At 43.2% G+C, this 26,047-nt stretch overlaps 1 protein-coding gene across 1 annotated transcript in view; it reads right to left on the bottom strand.

The window, feature by feature from the left end:
• Nucleotides 1-26,047, bottom strand: part of DOCK5 (dedicator of cytokinesis 5) — a 238,865-nt gene that overhangs the window by 172,058 nt on the left and 40,760 nt on the right. Inside the window, exon 2 of the mRNA XM_047762590.1 lies at nucleotides 3,013-3,096. Coding sequence (XP_047618546.1) covers nucleotides 3,013-3,096 — 84 coding nt within the window. The remainder of the gene's footprint in view (nucleotides 1-3,012; nucleotides 3,097-26,047) is intronic.

Genomic DNA, 26,047 nt, shown 5'->3' with positions numbered 1-26,047 from the left:
TAGCTTGGTCCGTAACAATGCACTTTTAGGAATACTCATTGGTCAACTGGGAGCTTGCTCAGTACAGGATAAATAATAGGTACACTAAAAATGACCACTAATATGAATCCTATGAAGACAAAGTGCCTCAACTATTTCAAGAAACATATTGGGATCACAAAAAAATGAAAAAAGAATTTTGAAAATGTATGTAAAAGGTATCATCTACTTGATTTCCAATCAACTCTCTGCTCTCCCTCTCATACTCTGCAGGTAAATTGGAAAAGCATGGCGATACAACACACGTGCGCACGCAAACACACACACACACACACACACACACACACACACACACACACACACACACACACTCTCTCTCTCTCTCTCTCTCTCTCTCTCTCTCTCTCTCTCTCTCTCTCTCACTCACTCACTCCGAGCTAACATGGGAAGTGAAGAACTATCAGGTCTAGATCTGAAAAAGACCAAACTCAGAAAGTTAAGTCCAGCATTGGGGCCTGCTTTCCTCCTGGGGCATCTACTGAATTAAGATTCCCAAGTGGCTGAGCAGCATTTCTGATGCCTTGAGGAGCCAGGAGGACAAAAACTGGAGCCCTGGCACTGCCAGTGAATTGGCCGTGATTTCAGCCAAAAGAGACCAGGGAAAAAAGCATTACTGCAGACGAAGACAATGACAAAAAGTTCTACAAACAGGAATTAAAAGCTGGAATTGTCTAATGTAACAATTTTAAACTGTATGCACCTAAAAACAGGTCTAAGAATACAGAAAGCAAAAAAAACTGACACTACTGTAAACTGACACAAACTGCAATCATGGTGGACAGTTCTCTCAGTAACAGAAAAAAGGTTAGCATATAGCAAATTTGAAAAAAAAAATGACAAAAATCAGAATCTAATTGTCAACAATAAAACTTTGCACCTAATAAGGGTAAACTATACATTCTTTTCAAGCCCTTGGAAACTAAACATGTGCCTTTTATGTGTACAGTGGAAAAACGTGTGTCCATAAAGAAGATAGAGTGGATTAATCTGGCACTGATGAAACAGTATGATCTAGTAAGGCTTGAAGAGACTATGGCTTCAATAAGCAAAGAAGCTCAAAAAGGTAAGGAGATTGTCTCTAGTGTCTTGGTGACTTAGGGACACCATGGAATCAATGTTTGGCTGGACCTGACAGGAGGATAAAAACGAGAGAAAGAACAGACTGGGGAGAAACCACGCAGCCCTCCCCCTCTTCCCCCTGCCCCTAGAAGCTGCATGACTGCACTTTGAAGTATGTTGAAAGAGAGAAAGAGAAAGCAAACTGCCAGCCCTCTGCCTAGAACAAAAGGGAGTCAGCAGTACAGCAGAGCCTCCTGGGCAATTGGCAGATGAACTGCTAAACTTTTGAGTTACTAAACCTTTCTATGCCTCAGTTCCCCCTTCTGTTAAACAGAGATCGTGGTAGCGCTAAAGAGAATAAATTAGTATTTTCAAAGTGCCCAGAACACTGCCTGGCACAGAGAGAGTGCTACCAAAGTGTTTGTTGTTATTATTATTTTCCTTTTTACAGCTGTACCTGCAGCATATAGACATTCTCAGGCTAGGAGCCGAATCAGACCCCTATGCAGGCCTACACCACAGCCCATGGCAACACCAAATCCGAAATTCATCGCAACCTACACCACAGCTTGCAGCAACGCAGGACGCTTGACCCACTGAGTGAGGCCAGGGACTGAACCCACATCCTCACAGACACTGTGTCCAGTTCTTTACCCACTGAGCTACAACAGGAACTCCATGCTGTTGTTATCATCAGACAAAGACATAGCAAGTTAGATTAATTAAGGGGGCAATTTGAGCTGGCTAACAGCAAAGCTTGTAAGTACAAATGCTGCTTACTGGATCTACAGAAAAAGAACTGCTGTGAAAAGCCTCCTTTCTAGAGTGTGTCATGCTCATCCTCAGAGTGAGGGGCTGGTGTCGTTTCTGGGAGCCATTCTAAGTCAAACCCTCCTCTCACTGGGCCTCTGTGATTCTGACATCTGCCTCACCTCTACCAAGCATAATCAGGGGAACTGTGCTCTTCCTATGGCCAGGCCCTACTTCCTTTCCTCCTGACCTAGTGTCTCCTCTCCCCCATCCTGTGTCTTTGTGTCTTGTCCTCGGAAGCGGCACTGGATTCTTGCCATGCCATCACCACAACCATTTACACTGGGGAGGAGGCGGGGAGACCCTGCAAATCCAGAGTTCCTGTCCTAACAAGCCTCAACCTATGAGAAAAGTCTGGCCAGCTTCCCACCTCACTCTTGCCCCCATCTTCCAAAAGAATACATGGATGCTCAATGTTCTTTGCTTTGATCCTCAATGTCAGTGGCCTCGATACACATGTGTTACACTCTGGGCCTTTGGACTAGAAATGTGGGTACATGGAGGAGTTCCCCGAGGATTCAAAGAGTTTGAGTTGGGGTGGGGTGGCTGCAGATCTGACCTGCATTTTTCAGATGACCTGAGAGTCCGGGGGACTGCCCTACAGCCCACTTACAGGGCAGCTGGAACCACCCCCCAAGCTTGACTGAGTTGCAGGAAATACACTAGGAGGCTTTCTGGACCTACAGCCGCCCTGACCTAATTCTCTGCAGGAATCTCAGCCACACCAGTAAGTCTCTCTCCTCTTTCCCCGCAGCCTGGCAACATTTAGGGCTGAGTAGAAAGAGCCACTTAATCTGCGGTGTTTCCTTCGAGCTCCTGCCAGCCCAGAGGCCCACAAGTCTCCCTTCTGCAGCCAGTTATTGGGGCTCCCCAGAGTCACACTCTTTGATTGTGGTGTCGGGGCATGTCTGCATTCATGCACTCAGCTGGCTTTTGGAAATGACCCTCGGTACAAAACTATACAACCTAAGCTCTTCCTGGATTTTTACCAGCACCACTTCAGGAAGGAAAGCATGTTGATGTTTGCTCTAAGTGCCTTATTAATAAGGAGCCTCCACGGCTTTTGCCTGGCCCCCTGGCTGACAGAAGGTCATCCCGACTCACCCTCATACATCTCCAGGATGTGAACCGTGTCTCCGATCTGCAAGGACAGCTCCACATCTTGAGAGGCGTTGTAGTTATAGATCGCTGGAATGAGAAATCAAAGAGGGAAAGGATAGCCATCAGTGGCAGTTAAAAGACAAGTCACCAAAGAGCACGTTCAGCAGTGAGGCAATCATTTCTTCAAGAGATAACCCTCTCTTCAGTCATTTCATGTGAATCGCCCACTGTAACGCAGAGAGCATCCTCCCAGACCCCCATTCCTGGTATTTTACAGTCATTCCTCGGAGTTTCTGTGGTGGCTCAGCGGTTAATGAATCTGACTAGCATCCATGAGGACACAGGTTAGATCCCTGGCCTCGCTCAGTGGGTTAAGGATCCAGCGTTGCCGTGAGCTGTGTAGGTTGCAGACACGGCTCAGATCCCACGTTGTTGTAGTTGTGGTGTAGGCTGGCAGCTACAGCTCTGATTCAACCCCTAGCCTGGGAACCTCCATATGCCGTGGGTGCGGCCCTAAAAAGACAAAAACAAAAAAACAAACAAAAAAAACCCAACCCAGTCATTCCTCCATTCAACAAATACTGGCTGGCTGCCCACTATGCATCATGTATTGTATTAAAGACCAGCAACAGAGTGTTGAGGCACACAGATGTGGTCCCTGTACCAAGGATTTTTCATAGTTTAGGACAGGAAGAGGGATAATAAATAAATAACTCCTTAGTTAAAATGGTGATAAGAGTTATGAAAGGAAAAAACCAGGAGTTCCCGTCATGGCGCAGTGGTTAACGAATCCGACTAGGAACCATGAGGTTGTGGGTTCGGTCCCTGCCCTTGCTCAGTGGGTTAACGATCTGGCGTTGCCGTGAGCTGTGGTGTAGGTTGCAGACGCGGCTGGGATCCCGCGTTTCTGTGGCTCTGGCGTAGGCCGGTGGCTACAGCTCCGATTGGACCCCTAGCCTGGGAACCTCCATATGCCTCGGGAGCGGCCCAAGAAATAGCAACAACAACAACAACAACAACAAAAAAGACAAAAAAAAGAAAAAGAAAAAAAGAAAAAAACCAGGCTCCAGTGAGAATATACTGTGGGGTTCTGTTGGTCAGTCCCTTTGCTGATCAGACCACAGGCAGCCTACACCACCGAGCTCACGATCTCTAGGGCATAATGTGAACATCTCTCAGCTTCCCTGACACAGTAATTGGCAGCCATGGGGCCACCTGCGAGTCCCATCCACCCCCCAGGGTAAACTAACACAGGGTGCAATACGGGGGTCCCCAGTCTAGGCACACTGGGGAAATGGGCTGCCCAGTGCTGCCTCATCAGGGCAACCTCCGTCACCACAGTCCTTAAGACTGGTAAGAACTGGGTCAGACTGTGCAAAGCAGTAAGCTAACTCTTAATAACTTCAAAGGAAGATGGCAATCCAATTTTTAAGATGAGGAAGAGCTCTGAGGAGACATTTCACCAAGAATAACATATGATGACTAATCAGCAAAAGAATAGATTCCAACACCATTAGTCATCAGGGAAATGCAAATTAAAACCACACGACGATACAACTTCACACTCAGTAGAATGGATAGCTTTTTTTTTTTAAGGGCCACACCCATGGCATATGTAAGTTCCCAGGCTAGGGGGTCAAATCGGAGCTTCAGCTGCAAGCCTAAGCCACAACCACAGCAAACACAGGATCTGAGCCACATCTGCAACCTACACCATAGCTCACGGCAACGCTGAATCCCCGACCCACTGAGTGGAGCCGGGGATCGAATCCGAGACCTCATGGGTACTAGTAAGGTTTGTTACTAGTACAGGACAGGACAGGAACTCCTGGCTAATGTTTTTAAAAGGCAAATCTGGCAAGAATGTGGAGAAACTAGAATCATACATTGCTAGTAGGAATAGACAATAATACAGCCTCTTCGGAAAACAATTTGACAGTTTCTTTTTTCTTTCTTTCTTCCGTTTTTTTTTTTTTTTTTTTTTTTTTTTTTAGGGCCATACCTGCAGCATATGGAAGTTCCCTGGCTAGGGGTCAAATATGAGCTACAGCAGGAGACCTATACCACAGCTACCACAATGCCAGATCCGAGCCGCATCTGTGACCTATGCTGCAGCTTGCAACACCAGATCCTTAACCCACTGAGCGAGGCCAGGGATCAAACCCACATCCACACAGACAATATGTTGTGTTCTTAACCTGCTGAGCAACAACAGGAACTCTGTTTGGCAGTTTTTAAAAAGATCATGATAAATTTACATACAGCCCAGCAAGTTCATGCCTAGTTAAGTAGCCAAAAGAAATGCAAACAGGCCTGCAGAAAAATTCTACTTGAATATTCATAGCTTCTATGGTGGGCAGAAAAGGAGCCCCCCAAAGATACCCATGGCAAACATCTAGAACTTGTGAATGTTTCTTTATGTGGCAAAAAATGTAAGTTAAGGATATTGAGAGGAGGTTATTCTAAATATTTACGATGTGCCCTAAACATGATTCCACACATCTGGATAAGAGACAGAAGTTTTGAGAGACTTACAGAAGAGGAGGCAACATGAGGAGAGAGGCGGAAGTTGACACAATATGACCTCAAGTCAAGGATTGCCACAACCACGAGGAGCGAGAACAGGCAAGGAAAGGAACCGCCCCTGGAGGCTCCAGAAGGAGCCTCGCCCGTCAATACCTTGATTTTAGACACCTCGTCTTCAGAACCATGAAAGAATAAAATTCTGTTGTTTTGAGCCACCAAGTTTGTGGTAATTTGTTATGACACCCCGAAGAAACCAACATGGCAGCACTCATCACAACAGCTACAAACTGGAAACAAGCCATCAACTGAAGAATGAATGGAGAAGTAAATACGGTCTGTTCCTACAGTGGAATATTACTCAGCAATAAAAAGGAATGAAATACAAACACATGCTACAATGTGGATGAACTTCGAAGATGTTATGTGAAATGGAATCATATGCATAAAACACTATGTTCAACTTCTGGTTACTGGTAATGTCCAGAAGAGGCAAGTCTATCAGAGATGTACGTACAACATACAGCAAATGCTTGGTTCCCGGGGTCGGGGGTGGAAATGGTAACTGAGCACAACAGGCACTAGGGAGCTTTACAGAGAGATGGATACATCCTAAAATCGGATTTGATAGTGGTCCCATAACTTTGCACGTTTACTAAAAAACCATTGACCTATATGCTTAAAATGGGTGGATTTTCTGTATGTAAATTAGACTTTAAGGAAGCTTGGGGGGGGGGGTTGTTTTTAAGTAGAGACTTATTTCTTGCCCTCCCTCATGATGACTGATCTGCAGTCCTTCCGTTCTAGCCCTTTACCTGATGATCCAAAGAACCCACAATGTTCCCGATCTCCACAGCTCTGATCAACTCAGAAGGCTGGTCACTCAGTTCATCAATCCATCTGCCAGACCCCACAAGGGTCATGAAAGAACAGTACCCCTGCCTTTGCCAATCGTGGGAAGCTACTGCTCTTTCCTAAGCCTGCAAGGCACCTAAATTGTCAGCGTGACTGTAGGCTGTGCCTTATATCAGCTAATCTCCGCATGTAAGGAAGGAAGGAGCATGTGTCGCTCCACACCTGTCTCAGGTGGCCTCCCTTTTTGAAGAGAATCACCCAAATATGTATTCTGTCTTGGCACAGAAGCCTGGCCAGATTAAGGTGCACCTAATTTACTCCCAAGCTTGTGGACCGCATTCTGAATTCAGACCACGGGCTGGCGAATGAAGTGGGTTCAGAGAAAAGTGCACAGAATTCAGTAGGAATGAGCTCCTGGTTCCCAGACTTCTTTGTGGGCCATGAGGCCTCAGCTCCAATTCCAATGAAGTTCATATCCTCCGTCCCACAGCTAGTTAATGCCAGTGTTTTCCCCACAAAGCACACTGCAGGTTTTCTGTAAAAAATAGACATCTCACACCCCTGATTTCCGCCCCGCCCCTTTCCCTCCCTCCCTCCCTTCGACTGAACTGGATCCTTCCCCCGGCCCCACCAGCCCGGCTTGGCAGATGGAAGCAGGAAGTAGTGAGTGTGCCGTGTCACAGTGTGTTGTGTAACAACCAAGCTTCACCTCTTCCTTGTTCTGAGTCACCAGGAAAGTAAACAGAAGCTCTCAAAGACAGCACCTGGTCCTGGTGCCTCCAAGCACAACCTCCAAGAACTGCTGTGTACGTACACACACACACACACACACACACGCACGCATACACACTCACACCAAAGACTGTTTCCTTAAATCCTAAATTCCTAAGCCTGACAATCGAAGCACTCCCTACATTATCCACCTGTGCTTCCATCATCTGCCAAATGCCACCCTCTGTCCCAGGCAAGACTCATATTCCTCCCTAGATTCTGCACACAATTCATGGTTTACCTTTGCTTATCTTTTTCTCCCTCCCACTGCAAGGCTCACACTCACAATGCAATTCAAATGACTATCAACTCCCCCTCCCCCTAGGATCTCCTTTTTCTCTGCCATCCCCAAACTTTTCTTTGCACTACAGTTTGGGTCTTTCATCCCAGATAACCCTGTGTTAATGTTTGCCACCCATCAGAAGGGAAACCCCTCAGTTTCCCTTCTGTGGGGACCTGGTCACACATCACTTGGTGTCTTTCACATTCTGAGGCCCTGGGGGAGGCCCCAAGAAGGTGCTTCTGGCACCAAAGTGACTTTTATAAAACCTGCCACTCAGCTCATTGATTCACCACTTCTACCCCAAACTCCAAGGTCCATCTGCTTCCCTCCAATGCAGCAGCTGTGGATTCCCACCACTCAAGAAAAGGATACTGGAGTTCCCGCTGTGGCCTGACTAGTATCCATGAGGACACAGGTTTAACCCCTGGCCTTGCTCAGTGGGTCAGAGATCCAACATTGCTGTGAGCTGTGGTGCAGGTCACAGATGTGGCTCAGATCTGGCGTGGCTGTGGCTGTGGTGTAGGCCAGCAACTGCAGCTCGGATTCGACCCCTAACCTGGGAACTTCCATATGCCACACGTGCGGCCCTGAAAAGCAAACAAACAAAAGTAAAAATTAATTCATTCATTTAGAAATTTTCAAAAGTTTTAAAAGGAAAAAAAAAAGAAAATGATATCATGTCACTCTTTCAGCCTCTTCTTGCTTATTATGCACGAGAATCTGCCTTTCCAGCCCAAGCCTTCAAAGAGAGTTCCAAGGGAAACATATCCCTCAGCAACGCCTTTCACTGGAGTGACAAGTCACCCACTGGGGCCATGTGTACTATCTCTTTCATGCCTCTGGGCAGAAGTTGCAAGAAGATTTCGAATCACTTACAACATCTTCTACTCATGCCACCCTCACACTTGAGACCCATGCTTTCCCGCCCCCCTGCTGAAAACACTTCATCTCCACTGTGGTTTATGGTTTCATTTCCATATGAAAGACAATAACTGTATCAAGTGGGTACCAATAACCACATTATTTAATGAGGAAAGTCAGACTCAGAAGGGTAAGCACCTTGCCCGGCAGAACCCAGCTTTACGAGCAGCAAAGCTGTTGCTAATGTGGTCCTGGGGGGACACACTCATCCCATTTGACCAGGCTGGTCCACGATGGCCAAGGTACACCCTGGGATAGCCTAGAAGCAAGTGATGGGCCTGAGAGAGTCTCAGTATGTTGTCTGCCCTAGAATGCTCTCCTTACAACCCCCTGAAGGAAAACTAAAACACGACATTTTCTATGAAGCATCTGGTAACATCTACAAGGGAAAAAGCTCCAGCAAACACAGAATGGGGTCCCATTTTGTGCTGTCTGCTATTCGGAATATTAACAAGAGGATCAAAGTCAACTTTTTCATTTTGATCTTTATCTGCCTTTCAGCCATTAGAACTATGAAAACTAAACATCCCCCAAAAGCTGTATCATACAAAACGGTGACTGGTGATCATTCTGTCTGCTCCTCTGGTGCTATTTCTTTTTATTTTGGCTACACCTATGGTATATCCAAGTGCCCCGGACCAGGGGTCAAACCCCAGCCACGGCAGTGACAACACTGAATCCTTAACCACTAGGCCACCAGGGAACTCCTGGTGCTATTTCAAGAAAAGGCATACAACTGACGCACTCAGTAGATGTTTTCTCCATGGAATGTGAATAGCTGTAACAGAGAAAGGCAGAGAAAGGAGAAATAAAGGAAAGCCTTTGGGTTAAACAAAACAAACTCAATTCTACCACTTCCAGGTGTATGACCTTGGGGAGGTAGTCTGGGCCTCAGTTTCCCATCTGTAAACTAGGCATCAGACCAACTGATTCTAAGGGGCCCTGTGGCTCCAACAGCCTCTGAGTCATCAAATGATGATAAAAGGCAAGAAAACAAGCTGTGCTGTTGTGAACCAGCAGGCACCACAGCAATCTCTTGTTTTGTCTGAGGAAGAGCAGGGAGTCACTGTGTATGAACTGCCTTGCTGGCCGCTATGAGCAAGGCTGGGGATGACAAGCTGCTGGAACTCTGCCCCAAGCAGCTTACTGTTTATATCCTGAAAGTGTAATTTTGCCGAGCCAACTAGACAAGACAGTATGTCTACAAATGCAAAATAGTTTGCATCTTACCAAATCTTTGTTTTGGCCCGGCCTTTTCTTTTAAACCAGACTTATATGAGAGAGGAGTAAAGAGAAGGAATTGGAAGTCTTAAGATCATGCAACAAGAAACCAACAGGACAGACAGGCCCCATGTGAGGATCCGTTTTGATGAGGAAAAGTCGAAGGGTTACTAGTATTTAATCTTTCTAATAAATTAGGCTCTTTCGGGAATCCTCAAATTACAACCCCCTGAAGAAAAACTAAAACATGACATTTTCTATTAAGCATCTGGTAGCGTCTACAAGGGAAAAAAGTCCAGCAAACACAGAACAGGGTCCCATTTCGTGCTGTCTGCTACTCAGAATATTAACAAGAGGATCAAAGTTATCTTCTTCATTATGATCTTTACCTGCCTACTTTCAGCCATTAGAACTATGAAAACTAAAAAGGCACCTCTCAGGGGCGTGCCCGTCGTGGCTCAGTGGAAATGAATCTGACTAGCATCCATGAGGATGCAGGTTCGATCCCTGGCCTCGCTCAGTGGGTTAAGGATCAGGTGTTGCCATAAGCTGTGGTGTAGGTCACAGACACAGCTCAGATCTGGCGTGGCTGTGGTGTAGGCTGGCAGCTACAGCTCCAATTGGACCCCTAGCCTGGGAACCTCCATATACCACTGGTGGAGCCCTAAAAAGAAGGAAAAAAAAAAAAAAAAAAGCACCTCTCAAGAGTTCCCTGGTAGCTCAATGGGTTAAGGATCCAGTGTGACCACTGCTAGAGCTTGGCCCAGGAACTTCTGCATGCTGTGAGTGCAGCCAAAAAAAAAAAAAGAGCACATCTCATCTTTGACCCTGGGGGTTAAAGCAATAACATTCGAGAAGGCTAACTGGGCTTTTTTTTTTTTTGGCTCGCTAACTCTAGTCTACTATAAGGATCAGAGAATCACATTCAACAGGTAGTATGAGCCCAGGAGCAAAAACAAAAAATACGTATGTTTTTCTGCTGATCATTCCAATTAAGCTCCAAACTAGTCACCCAGATCAGGGACTATCAGATAAGGACATCAGTGTTTACCTGTCACCAACAGTACTCCACAGGAGCGGGCTCGGACAGGATTCTTAACTTCATTTCCTAGAACCTTTAGGAGACTTTAATGACTGGTTAGGAAATTTAATGACCAGTTAATTGGTTATTCTTTAGAAATCTCTATTTTGAGGATAATATCTGTTTGTAGCCAGAACAGATAAATGCATCTTTTTTTTTCTTTTTTTTTTCTTTTGCTATTTCTTGGGCCGTCCCGTGGCATATGGAGATTCCCAGGCCAGGGGTCCAATCGGAGCTGTAGCCACCGGCCTACGCCAGAGCCACAGCAACGCGGGATCCGAGCCGCGTCTGAACGCTGGATCGTCAACCCACTGAGCAAGGGCAGGGATCGAACCCGCAACCTCATGGTTCCTAGTCGGATTCGTTAACCACTGCACCACGACAGGAACTCCGTGTCTTTTTGCTATTTCTTGCGCCGCTCCCGTGGCATACGGAGGTTCCCAGGCTAGGGGTCCAATTGGAGCTGTAGCTGCCGGCTTATACCACAGCCACAGCAACGGTGGGATATGAGCCTCGTCTGCAACCTACACCACAGGGCACCGCAACGCCGGATCCTTTCACCCACTGAGCAAGGCCAAGGATTGAATCCACATCCCCATAGATGCTAATCTGATTCCTTAACCACTGAGCTATGACGGGAACTCCATCTTTTTTTTTTTTTTTTTTTTTAATGGCTGCACCTGCAGCATATGGAAGTTCCCAGGCCAAGAACTGAATCTGAGCCTCGGCTGCGATCTATGCTGCAGCAACACCAGATCCTTTAACCCACTGCACCAGGCTGGGGATCAAACCTGCACATCTGCAGTGACCTAAGCTGCTGCCATCAGATTCTTAACCCACTGCACCACAATGGGAACTGCAGATAAATATATCATTAATGAGAGAGATATTTCACAGATATAAACTCATCTACGGTTTATTTATTTCCTTGCTAGTACAAATGATTACCTCCAAGCCATCTCATTGAAATTAATATGAAATTAAATTTACATGAAAAATGTAAAGGAGGAAAGCTAAAACAAGGCAATTTGAAATGCGGAACAGAAAGTGTATGTCCCACGAACACGAGGAGCTTTTCCGAAACCACAGCTTCCCTATGTATAAAACAAAGGCAACAGTATATTCTTCCCAAGAAGAGACTGCAGCAGAGCCCCCAGGATGATGACAAGCCCGGGTAGACACAGCGTGAATGGCAGTGACTTTCCCTTTCTCCCTCTCCCCCTTCTTGCCCTATCTGGCATCCCACCTTGAGCAGGCTGGCAGTCACATCCTCAGAGATGGACACGACCACCGCACCAACAGGACAGGAGAAGTCACTCAATGAAAACTGGGAATCAGTTCCCACTGGGGCGCCGCAACTGGATGGACGGCGTCTCTGCAGCACCAGGACGCAGGTTTGATCCCTGGCCTGGCACAGTGGGTTAAAGGATCCTACGTTGCCGCAGCTGCCATGTAGGTCTCAACTGTAGCTGGATCAGATCCCTGGCCTGGGAACGTCCACATTTTTGTGGAGAGGCCAAAAAAGAAAGATGGAAAGAAAGAGAAAGAGAGAAAGGAGAGAAAGGAAGGGAAGGGAGGGAGGGGAAGAAGGAGGGATGAAGGAAGGAGAGAAGGAGGGAAGGAGGGAAGAGAAAAGCAAAGCAAAGCTGGGAATCAAGAAGGACTGTAGAGGTAACAGAACAAGCTGGCCTCAACAGTCTTTCCAAGGCAAAGGTGTGGGACAATGAAGGGCCGGCGCCCTTAAGGACAACAAACCCAATTTTTTGCAGGCAGCTAAGTACAGAGCTCCCTCTGAAGCAGCACAATAATTAGGAAGTAATTCAGTATTTTAACCATTTCTTGCCGCCCCTTCCAAGCATTACTGCAGTGATTCAACTGAGGATCCAGGGAGTTACTTAGAATTTCGATAACGTCTCCACCATGGACTCACTTATTGTACGCCCAATCTGCATATAACACTGAAGGTACATATTCTAACATTATCATGCTTATAGTTCTATCAGCTTCTGTGCTTTTCACCTGATCTCTTTCTTGTTAAAGAAAAGTCAAAGAGAAAAAAGAAAAATCAGTGAGTACCCAAGGCAGGGTTTCAATGTTGAGGTTAAGAAAGTAACTTACTAACAAGCCCAAAACACCTTTCCCTTTGCAAACAAGGTATTAGAATCAGGTTCTTGTTGGTATATGTTTGTGTTTTTTGTTTGTTTTTTGTCTTTTTGCTATTTCTTTGGGCCGCTCCCGCGGCATATGGAGGTTCCCAGGCTAGGGGTCGAATCGGAGCTTCAGCCGCCGACCTCCACCACAGCCACGGCAACACGGGATCCGAGCCGCGTCTGCAACCTACACCACAGCTCACGGCAACGCCAGATCGTTAACCCACTGAGCAAGGGCAGGGACCGAACCCGCAACCTCATGGTTCCTAGTCGGATTCGTTAACCACTGCGCCACGACGGGAACTCCGGTATATGTTTGTATTAAATAAAAACTAGACAGATCTAAGATTAAAATGGCCAGATCTAAGACTGGGTTTGACATCTACCTTATGGACAGAAATCACAGCTGAGGAATAGAGAATCTAGAGATAAAGGCCACGGATGATGGCGAAATCTACAACAAGCACTTTGCAGTGATAGTCAAATACGTGAGTGACTGTTTTCTCCATGTGTATGTGAATTTGAGACAGAACACAGTTCACTGAGAAAAGGAATGATCCCCAATCAGGCTGGAAAACCCACTGATTTGAAATCACCAACCTAAAGATGCAAATACAACAGCAGCGGCTTTGGACCTGGGCTTAGGTCTGGGCAGGTCCTGTCCCAGGACAAGCTCAGCTGGTGTCCCTCACCCCATGGGTCACATGCAGGAAGGCCTTAGATCCAAAGCCCAGCATCTCCTGTATCACATACAGCGGAATCACAGCCTACTGACAGCACCCTGAGAAGACAGAATGTGTGTACATGCAGCCAGGAGGGAGGGGGTCATGAGAAAAGCAAGAGAGACACCGAGAGACCCGAGAAACTTTTGTTTCCTAAATGAAGAGTTGGCAGCCGAGTGCAGGACAGACCAAGATGACATCATATCACAGGCCGGCTATTGAGGGTACTTTCCACAGTGTGGCCAAAAAAAAACCCTACCATTCTGCACTCTCGGGCAAGTCACTCAGTCTTTTGGGTTCCACTCATTAAGAAAGTGACATGTATAAATTCTGCCCACCTCTTAGGGTTATTGCAAAAATAAAATAAGAAGAATCATAAAAATTACTAACTACCGTAAGGTATTTGGGAGCACGTTTTTTTCAGCCCAACGGAAAAAGACAAGTAGGAGATCAAAGAGATACATAACTCTGGGCTAACCTCTTTGAATTGAAAGTTCAGTATGAATTTGGAGTATTTTTCTCCCCTAAAAAATACATGTTTGAGGAGTTGCTGCCATGCCACAGTGGGTTAAGAATCCGACTGCAGTGGCTTGGGCTGCTCTGGAGGCATGGGTTTGATTCCGGGTTCGGCACAGTGGCTTAAAAGGATCCAGTGTTGCCACAGCTGCAGCATAGCTCAGGTTCAACCCCTGGCCCAGGAACCTCCATGTGCTGCAGGTGCTGCCATTAAAACAAACAAACAAACAAAAACAAAAGTCATGTTCATTTCAACCAAAATGTGGCCAAAGCAGACCAGAAAACACATCAGGGATCATATGAATCACCCTGTCATGCAAACATCCAAAACATGGACAAACATATGACCCTATGGTTTCCAGACACTGAACAGCATGTGATGCAGGAAAGTGATGCCTGAGAGAGGAGAGAAAGATGAAGTAGATCTGCAATTACATTTCCAGGCAAAATTGCAGGGAGGAAAATCTCAAACAGAGCCCAGTAGTCACCCTGAGATGAGGGAAGAAAGTTATGGAGTCAGGGAAGTCAAGGTGGCTAGAACGCGCTGGGCAGAGAATGAGAGCGAGGAGGGCTGCAGAAGTTTTCCTACGAGCTCAGGCTGATTACTGATCAGCACTGGTGTGTGAAGAAAATTCCCGAGGGCAAGGAAAAGAGTCACTGCGAAAGCACAGGAGGAACACCTCCCAAGCCTCACACAGGGCTGGGAACAGTCAAATTATCTACAACCAGAGTCAAGAAACCTTGCAGTACCTGACTATTGGCTTGAATTGCCTTGATAACGCAACCAAACTGACCCTGGACTACAGGCCATGCTGGCCCTTCCTAATAAAGATGAAATGCAAACCTGGAAAGAAGGAAAGTTTCCTCGTAGCTCAACGCCATCTCGGAACAAGACTCAAACTTCCAACATGATGAAATTTACAGGGTCTGACCTGGTGTTCAAGACCATCATCAGGCATGCAAAGGAAGGAGGAAAACAAGCACCTCTAGTTAGGAGAAAAATCAATCAATAGAAAAAGACTCAAAAATGTTACAGTTCAGGCAACAGCACAAGTCCCATTAACTGAAAAGGATGCAAATCATACAAAGCATGTTCTTGACCCAAACTGGAATTAAGTTTAAACACAATACTAGAAAAACATTTAGAAAATTCCAAGATAGGTGGAAACTAAGCACACCTCTAAATAGCTCCAGAACCATTCAAAAGTCAATGTAATCTACTACACTAAGATGAAAAAAGAGAAAAAAATATATGATCATCTCTATAGACATGGAAAAGGCATTTGGTAAAATCTGATATCCACTGATGATACAAAGTGTCAGCAAATTACAAATATCTTCAATCGGATAAAAAGCATACATGATGCACCTATAGCAAATATCATACTGAATCATCAAATATTAAATGCACTTCCCTAATACTGGAACAAGGCAAGGATATCTGTCTGCTCTCTATTCTATAGTCTAACAGTGGTTCTAGCTATGCAATAAGGCACAAAAAAAAGAAAAGAACTTACTCACTGGAAAGAATGTCAGAAAGCTATTATTATTAGCACATGACATGATCATCTATATGGAAAAATATGAGGCATTTACAAATGTTACTAGAACTAATGAGTGATTTTAAGACCCAATGTGGGTAAATACACCAAAAACAATCCTTTGTATTTCTCTATACTATCACAAACAAGCTGAAATTGCTGGGTTATGACGTAGAGTGCATTTCTTCCCATAGAAGGCAGGTCAAATGGTTTGAAAACCTGGAGTTCCCACTGTGGTGCAACGGGATTAGCAGCATCTTGGGAGCACTGGGACACAAGGTGGATCCCTGGCCCCGCACAGTGGGTTAAGGATCTGGCATTGCTGCAGCTGTGGCTTAGGTTCAGATCTGATTGCTGGCCTGGGAACTCCATATGCCATGGAGCAGCCAAAAAAAAAAAAATTTGAAAATCAGTGTCCCAAAGAAACTCTTGCACAAATGTACCAAGTACTATATATAAGAACAGTTAAAAAAAAAAAAGAATGCTCACAGTAGCAATGTTTGTGATAGCAAAAAATGGAACCAACCCATGCCCACCAAAAGGAAAAATAGAGAAACAGTAAAGACAAAAAAAAAAAAAAAATGGAGTTCCCCCATTGAGGCACAGCAGAAATGAATCCGACTACAAACTGTGAGGTTGCAGGTTCAGTCCCTGGCCTTGCTCAGTCGGTTAAGGACCTGGCGTTGCCGTGAGCTGTGGTGTAGGTCGCAGATTCAGCTCGGATCTGGTGTTGCTGTGGCTGTAGCGCAGATCGGCAGCTGTGGCGTAGACTGGCAGCTGTAGCTCCGATTCGACCCCTAGCCTGGGACCCTCCATATGCCATGGGCATGGCCCTAAAAACACAAAAGACAAAAGACCAAAAAAAAAAAAAGAAAGAAATTGTTATACTCAAACACTGAATACAGCAGGGGAAATGAATGCATTCATCAAATTTGCACAAATGCCACCAACAAAATGTTGACCAAATTAAAAAAAAAATATATATATATATATGAGATATACACAGGATGGTGCCTTTAGATAAAATTTAAAATCTTTGAAAACTAAATGAATTTTTTTTAAATATACCTAAATATGTGGTAAAGCTAGAGGAAAAAATTATGAAAATAAAATACACTAATTTCAGGACATTTTTCCTTCCAGGGTGGGGCTGGGGTATCAGACTATTAGGGCGAAGTATGGGTATGGAGCTAATATACAGAGCACTTTTTTTTTTGCAATTCATTAGAGAGAGATACATTGGGGGGGTTATTAGTTCCTTTTTTTACAAGTATTGTAAAGACTTTTTTTTAATATTCCAATGGTTCACAAATTTTAGCATGTGTCAGAATCAACAGAAGGGCATGATAAAATATAAGATTGCTGGGCTTCACCTCTAGATTTTCTGAGTCAGCTGGTTAGGAATGGGGCCCCAGAATTTGCATTTGAACAGGTTCCCAGGTAGCAATGTCACTGATTCAGGCCACTTCAAGAACCTCTACATTACTTATTTCAGCCTCGTACAAACCAGCCATGTAGAAAGAGTGAACATGGGCCTCATTTTACAGATTACAAGAAGAAATCTCTGAGGAGTTCCCATTGTGGCTCAGTTGTAAGGAATCCGATTAGTATCCATGAGGACACACATTCAATCCCTGGTCTTGCTCCATGGGTTAAGGATCCAGCAGTTGCCCTGAGCTGTGGTGTAGGTCACAGATGCAGCCCGGATCTGGTGTTGCTGTGGCTGTGGCGTAGGCTGGCAGCAGCAGCTCTAATTCGACCCCTAGCCTGGGAACTTCCATAGGCTGCAGGTTTAGCCCTTGAAAAAAAAAAACCTCTGAGAGATTGAGAGTTCTGGAGTATTACACTGTTGTTGATTATACCAGCTCTAGATTCTGGCAACATATGCCCAAATGCTGGCTCTATATTTACTGATTCTTATTGGGGGTAATGCAACTTCTTGGTGCCCTAATTTCCTTACATGTAAAATGGATACAATTAGAGCAATTTATATATAGAGTTCTTGTGAGGATTAAGGGATTATAAGGGTAAAGCACTTAAATCTGTGCCTAGTACACAGTAAACCCTGGGTAAATATTAATTAACTATATTACCACTAGGTTAGTTAAATGATAGAGCTGAGATTCAAATCTAGGTATTCATATTCATTATTTTCAATCACTGTCAGCACAAATGCCTTTTGGTACCACAAAACAACATTGCTGAGTTCCACAAAACCTATAAGTAAAAAAAAATTTTTTTAGGAGTTCCCGTTGTGGCACAGTGGTTAATGAATCCGACTAGGAACCATGAGGTTGCGGGTTCGATTCCTGGCCTTGCTCAGTGAGTTAAGGATCTGGTGTTGTCATGAGCTGTAGTGTAGGTTACATACTCGGCTCGGATCCCACATTGCTGTGGCCCTGGCGTAGGCTGGTGGCTACGGCTCTGATTAGACCCCTAGTCTGGGAATCTCCATATGCCGCGGGAGCAGCCCTAGAAAAGGCAAAAAGACCAAAAAAAAAAAATTTTTTTAGAAACCTTTAAAACTGGAAGACTTTAATGGAAACTGTAGATCCAACTGCTCTTCCCACTTATAAGAAAACTAAGAACCTAAGACCATAAAATAAAAATGACTTATTAAAAATAATCTGTAAACCAGCTATAATGAAAAAAATACAAATCATTTATTTAAAAAAAAAAAGAAAAGAAAATCATGCAGCTAGTTAGAGTCAATCTGGGATGAACAAGCTGGAGTAGTTTTTTCCAAAGGCCACGTAAGTGGTCTTCTAATAAATTTCACCCTATACTAAACTGTACTTCTAAAGTAAACAATGAAAACAGTGGCAGATTAAAAACACATGCTCAAGAATGAAATGGAACACTCCCTAACACCACACACAAAAATAAACTCAAAATGGATTAAAGACCTAAATGTAAAAGCAGTTACTATAACACTCTTAGCAGAAAACATAGGCAAAACATCCTGTGACATAAATCCCTGTGATAGCTTTTTTGATCCGCGTCCTAGAATAAGGAAAATAAAAATAAAAATAAACAAATGATCTCTAATTAAATTTAAAGGCTTTTGCACAGCAAAAGAAACCATTAGCAAAATAAAAAGACATCCTACAGAATGGGAGAAAAAAAATCTCCGCAGCCAATATGACTGATAAGGGATTAACCTCCAAAATATACAAACAGGTCATGCAGTTCAATATTGAAAAACCAAACAACCCAACCAAGAAATGTGCAGAAATAAGACATTTCTCCAAAGAAGACATACACATGAAAAGATGTTCAACATCACTAATTATCAGAAAAATGCAACTCAAAATTACAATGAAGTATCCTCTCACACCAGTCACAACAGCCATAATCAAAAGCCTACAAACAGGAGTTCCCGTCGTGGCGCAGTGGTTAACGAATCCAACTAGGAACCATGAGGTTGCGGGTTCGGTCCCTGCCCTTGCTCAGTGGGTTAAGGATCTGGCGTTGCCGTGAGCTGTGGTGTAGGTTGCAGACGCGGCTCGGATCCCGCGTTGCTGTGGCTCTGGCGTAGGCCGGTGGCTACAGCTCCGATTGGACCCCTAGCCTGGGAACCTCCATATGCCGCGGTAGTGGCCCAAAGAAATAGCGAAAAGACAAAAAAAAAAAAAAAAGTCTACAAACAACAAATGCTGGAGAGGGTGTGGAGAAAAGGGAGCCCTCCTACACTGTTGATGGGAATATAAATTGGTGCAGCCACTATGGAGGACTGTATGGAGGTTCCTCAAAAAACTGAAAATAGAGTTATCATGTTATCTAGCAATCCCATTCCTGGGCAATATGCAGAGAAACAGTAATTCAAAAAGATATGTGCACCCCAGGGTTCACTACAGCACTATTTAAAATAGTCAATGTTGCAACAGAAGAAAGGCTGGGGGAAAAATGTAATTGTAATGTATACATGTAAGGATAACCTGACCCCCCCTTGCTGTACAGTGGGAAAAAAATAATAATAATTTAAAAAATAATAATAAATAAATAAAATAGTCAAGACATGGAAGCAAGCCTAAATGTCCATTGTCAGAGGAATGGATAAAGAAGAGGTGGTAAATATATGCAATGGATGAACAACTATACGGCAACAAGTTTGACAATCTGGAAGAAATGGACAATTTTCTAGAATCTTACAGCCTGCCAAAACTGAATCAAGAAGAAACAGACCAACTGAACAGACCCATCACTAGAAATGAAATTGAAGAGGTCATAAAATCACTCCCTACAAATAAAAGTACAGGACCAGATGGCTTCACAGGTGAATTCTATCAAACATATAAAGAGGAATTGGTGCCCATCCTCCTGAAACTCTTTCAAAAGGTTGAAGAAGAAGGAATACTCCCAAAGACATTCTATGATGCCACCATCATCCTCATTCCAAAACCAGACAGAGATACCACCAAAAAAGGAAACTATCGCCCAATATCATTGATGAATATAGATGCAAAAATTCTCAACAAAATCTTAGCCAACCGAATCCAACAACATATCAAAAAAATTATACACCATGACCAGGTTGGGTTCATCCCAGGTTCACAAGGATGGTTCAACATATGCAAATCAATCAGCATCATACACCACATTAACAAAAAAAAAGTCAAAAATCATATGAACATCTCAATAGACGCAGGAAAAAGCATTTGACAAAGTCCAACATCCATTCATGATCAAGACCCTCGCCAAAGTGGGTATAGAGGGAACTTTCCTGAATATAATCAAAGCCATTTATGATAAACCCACAGCAATATAATACTCAATGGGGAAAAACTGAAAGCCTTCTCACTCAAATCTGGAACAAGACAGGGATGCCCACTCTCACCACTGCCCTTCAACATAGTTTTGGAAGTCCTAGCCACAGCAATTAGACAAACAAAAGAAATAAAAGGCATCCATATAGGAAGAGAAGAGATAAAACTGTCACTGTGTGCAGATGACATGATACTATACATAGAAAACCCGAAGGACTCAACCCCAAAACTACTTGAACTGATTCATAAATTCAGCAAAGTAGCAGGATATAAGATTAACATTCAGAAGTCAGTTGCATTTCTGTATACCAGCAATGAAATATTAGAAAAGGAATACAAAAATACAATACCTTTTAAAATTGCACCTCACAAAATCAAATACTTCGGAATACACCTGACCAAGGAGGTAAAGGACCTATATGCTGAGAACTATAAAACTTTAATCAAAGAATTCAAAGAAGATGTAAAGAAATGGAAAGATACTCCATGTTCCTGGATTGGGGAAATCAATATTGTAAAAATGGCCATACTACCCAAAGCAATCTACAGATTCAATGCAATCCCTATCAAATTACCCAGAACATTTTTCACAGAACTAGAACAAACAATCCAAACATTGATATGGAACCACAAAAGACCCAGAATCGCCAAAGCAATCCTGAGAAACAAAAACCAAGCAGGAGGCATAACTCTCCCAGACTTCAAGAAATACTACAAAGCCACAGTCATCTAAACAGTGTGGTACTGGTATCAAAACAGACAGACAGACCAATGGAACAGAATAGAGAACCTGGAAATAAACCCTGACACCTATGGTCAATTAATCTTTGACAAGGGAGGCAAGAACATAAAATGGGAAAAAGAAAGTCTATTCAGCAAGCACTGCTGGGAAACCTGGACAGCTGCATGCAAAGCAATGAGACTAGAACACACCCTCACGCCATGCACAAAAATAAACTCAGGAGTTCCCGTCGTGGCGCAGTGGTTAACAAATCCGACTAGGAACCATGAGGTTGCAGGTTCGATCCCTGCCCTTGCTCAGTGGGTTAACGATCCGGCGTTGCCGTGAGCTGTGGTGTAGGTTGCAGATGCGGCTTGGATCCAGCGTTGCTGTGGCTCTGGTGTAGGCTGGCAGCTACAGCTCCGATTCAACCCCTAGCCTGGGAACCTCCATATGCCGTGGGAGTGGCCCAAAGAAATAGCAAAAAGACAAAAAAAATAAATAAATAAACTCAAAATGGCTGAAAGACTTAAATATACGACAGGACACCATCAAACTCCTAGAAGAGAACATAGGCAAAACACTCTCTGACATCAACATCATGAATATTTTCTCAGGTCAGTCTCCCAAAGCAATAGTAATAAGAGCAAAAATAAACCCATGGGACCTCATCAAACTGAAAAACTTTTGCACAGCAAAGGAAACCCAAAAGAAAACAAAAAGACAACTTTCAGAATGGGAGAAAATAGTTTCAAATGATGCAACCGACAAGGGCTTAATCTCTAGAATATATAAACAACCTATACAACTCAATAGCAAAAAAGCCAATCAATCAATGGAAAAATGGGCAAAAGACCTGAAGAGACATTTCTCCAAAGAAGATATACAGATGGCCAACAAACACATGAAAAAATGCTCAACATCGCTGGTTATAAGAGAAATGCAAATCAAAACTACCATGAGATACCACCTCACACCAGTCAGAATGGCCATCATTAATAAATCCACAAATAACAAGTGCTGGAGGGGTTGTGGAGAAAAGGGAACCCTCCTGCACTGTTGGTGGGAATGTAAACTGGTATAGCCACTATGGAGAACAGTTTGGAGATACCTTAGAAATCTATACATAGAACTTCCACATGACCCCGCAATCCCACTCTTGGGCATCTATCTGGACAAAACTCTACTTAAAAGAGACACATGCACCCGCATGTTCATTGCAGCACTATTCACAATAGCCAGGACATGGAAACAACCCAAATGCCCATCGACAAATGATTGGATTCGGAAGATGTGGTATATATACACAATGGAATACTACTCAGCCATAAAAAAGAATGACATCATGCCATTTGCAGCAACGTGGATGGAGCTACAGAACCTCATACTGAGTGAAATGAGCCAGAAAGACAAAGACAAATACCATATGATATCACTTATAACTGGAATCTAATATCCAGCACAAATGAACATCTCCTTAGAAAAGAAAATCATGGACTTGGAGAAGAGACTTGTGGCTGCCTGATGGGAGGGGGAGGGAGTGGGAGGGATCGGGAGCTTGGGCTTATCAGACACAACTTAGAATAGATTTACAAGGAGATCCTGCTGAATAGCATTGAGAACTTTGTCTAGATACTCATGTTGCAACAGAACAAAGGGTGGGGAAAAAAATGTAATTGTAATGTATACATGTAAGGATAACTTGATCCCCTTGCTGTACAGTGGGAAAATAAAAAAGAAAAAAGAAAAAAAGAAAAAAATATATATGCAATGGAATATTACTTAGCCATAAAAAAGAAATAATGCCATTTCAGCAAGAGGGGTGGACCTAGAGATCATCATACTAAGTGAAGTAATGTCAAACAGAAAAAGACAAATACGATATAATATCACTTATATGTGGTAATCTTAAAAAAAAAAAAGATACAAATGAACTTATCAACAAACCAGAAACAGACTCACAGATTTAGAAAACGAATTTATGGTTACCAAAGGGGAAAGGGGGAGAAAGAGATAAATTAGGAGTTTGGGATTAACATAGACACACTACTATATATAAAATAATCAATGTGGACCTACTATATAGCACAGGGAACTCTATTCAATATTCTGCAATAACCTATATGGGAAAAGAATCTGAAAAAGAATATTTATATTTGTATAACTTAATCACTTTGCTGTGCACTTGAAACTATTACAACACTGTAAATCAACTATCAATATAAAATAAAATTTAAAAAGTTAAAATAAAAAATTTTTTAAATGATCAACACCCATTTCTGGAAGGAAAGAAGGAATCCATCAATAAATAATCAAAAAAAGAAGCAAGCATCCATCCTATCTATGAACCTGAGGAGCTAACTTTCTGATTTATATTCTTCACATATGTATTTTAGCAGCCAGATAAAATTGTCTTTGCAAAATACAATTAGAATCAATTCAATGCAAATATATGGAAAATTCCTTTCAATCTCATTTCTTCCTCTAGTTTCTAGAAAGGTAAATAAATAATCTATGATTTAATTTTATGACAAATGAAAAATCCAAATTCACCAGATTGTGTATCACTTTAATCACCTTACATTTTAAAAAATTCACCTGAATGCCACTTTCTCGTCACATACATTTTGAAAATAATCAAAGCTAGAGTAGTATGCAAATTCAAAATGCCTCTTAAATTATCCCCAAGGCATTAAAATATTTTAGGCATGTATGTCCAAAAAAAGAAAATATTCTTCATATGAACCTTACTTACAGCACAGTCTAAATATTAATAGCAAAATAACATTTTTCCAACCAGCCATCTAGCTCGGCTTGTTTTCTGGCATTTAAAAAATAGAAATCACACTGAAGCTAGTGGAAAATATACTTCCTGGTCTTCCACACTAACATGTTATATTCTGCTTCAATATAACCAATTACTAGTCAGTAAGCAGGGACCTAAAGTAAGAGCATAAAGAAGGAGGGAAAACAAAGAAGAGTCTATTTCAGAGAGAGGTCTGGGGACTTTTACTCTTTGGAGTCACTTAGGCTTGACACCCACAGAGTCATCTTAGAGTTGCTGCTCTCCATTGCCAGTCCCACAGGTTTAGTCTTTCCTTCATGATCAAGAACTCAGACTGCTACCCCTGGATCTTAACTCATCATTCTGCCTGCAGCCTCTCCTCACCTGTGAAACGAGACAGGAGGTGAAGAGAAAATTCACAGGCCCAAAACGGCGTCACTTGTGCTAAAGCGCAAGATACCAAACCTAGATGTAATGATACCTAGCCTAAGGGCAGTTGCAACCTGCGCCAGAAAAACCAGTCTGGGATTTTCTGGTCAATACCAATGAGGTCACCTGCCAGGTGGGCCGTATCCATCACCCAGAGGAAGAAGAGGCCATCCACACAATGAAACCCTTGCTGGTCTCTTCGTCCCACACAAGTCCTGGCCTAAAAACAATCCTTTCTTACCTTTTGCTAATAGCTCCCTTGCCCGCTCCTTCTTCCTATGAAAACCTTCCATTTCATACAACCTTTTACAGCACCTTTCTAGTTGCCAGGTGGGGTGCTACGGGATTCACCAATCGCCTAATAAAGCCAATTAGGCTTGTGTTGATTAGTCTCTACTTAACTAAACGATAAGACTCTTTCCCTTAGTTAAATCTCCTCAGACAGGAGCTAAGAACAGCATCCTTTAGTCAAGTCCTGTCTATACGCCACTGTAGACCGATCTCTATTTAGTCTCCTTATGTATCTATGCTCTGATACTGTACAAAACGCGCCCTGCGGCAGGGGCTGGGTTGAGGATGTAAATGCAGAGTGAGGGGTGTACGAATACATACGCGGAACTGTGCCAGTTTGGGAGCTATGGTGGGCATAGCTCCCTAACAAGTAGGGCTGATTCCAGGTTATCTCTATCCTGATAGCTCTTTGGCCCTTTCAAGAAATTGCAGAAAGGGAAAATTTAGTTGCCTAGGAGTTCCCACTGCGGCGCAATGGGATTGGTGGCATCGCTGCAGCATCAGGACACAGGTTCGGTCCCCAGCCCAGTACAGTGGGTTAAAGGAGCCAGTTGCTGCAGCTGTGGCATAGGTCACAACTGCGGCTTGGATCTGATCCCTGGCCTAGGAATTCATGTGCCTTGGGGTGGCCAAAAAAGAAAAAAAAAAAACTTAGTTGCCTAAACTTAGCACCATCTTTTTCTTCTCAATTCCGTCATTTAAGGGAAAGTTAACAATATCCTCATTGTCACACATATTTGCATCTCATTTTTATCATCTTTGTGCTTTGCTTTCTATTTTCTGTGTTTTCTGAGTTTTGTTTGGTTTTTAATCTCTTGCTTTGTGGATTCTGCTTTCCTTTTCCCCCTCTGGTAATAGAAGAAGGTAATTCTCTGTATAGACAGAGAGGCTTTAATTGCATTTGTCAAAAACTGGAAACAACCCAAATCTCCTTCAACAAGAGAATGAAAACAACAGGCTATGTTACGTCTAGACACTGCAATTCTCCTCAGCAATGAAAAGGGACTACTATTGAAAGAACAGGAATGACTCTCACATACATTATATTAAGTGAAAGAAGACATACTTCATTTACATAACGTTCTGGGAAAGGTAAAAACTATAGGGGAGGAAGACAGACCCATGGTTGCCAAGTGCTGGAGTTGAAAGGGGAGCTAACTACAAAGGGGCTCAGGAAAATTTACGGGTGATAGAAGCATTCTACATGAACAATCCTGAATGAATTTGTCAAAATTCACAGATGTATGCACTAAAAAAGGTAAATTTTGCTGTAGGTAAATTATACCTTAGTTTTTTTTAATTCAGTAAAAAAACAAAAAAGTCTATTTTACTCCTGCTTGCTTTGCCACTTTAAAAAAATCTCTTGCACCTATGCTTATCAATACTTGAATTAAAAATCAATCAACTCCTAGGCTTATGACAATCTTACAAAGCTACAGTTAATCAAGACAGTGTGTACTGG

This window comes from Phacochoerus africanus, chromosome 15 (genome assembly GCF_016906955.1).
Source record: "Phacochoerus africanus isolate WHEZ1 chromosome 15, ROS_Pafr_v1, whole genome shotgun sequence".
Lineage (NCBI taxonomy): Eukaryota > Metazoa > Chordata > Mammalia > Artiodactyla > Suidae > Phacochoerus > Phacochoerus africanus.
The sequence above is the reverse complement of the archived record's forward strand: the minus strand, read 5'-3'. Positions and strand labels throughout refer to the sequence as shown.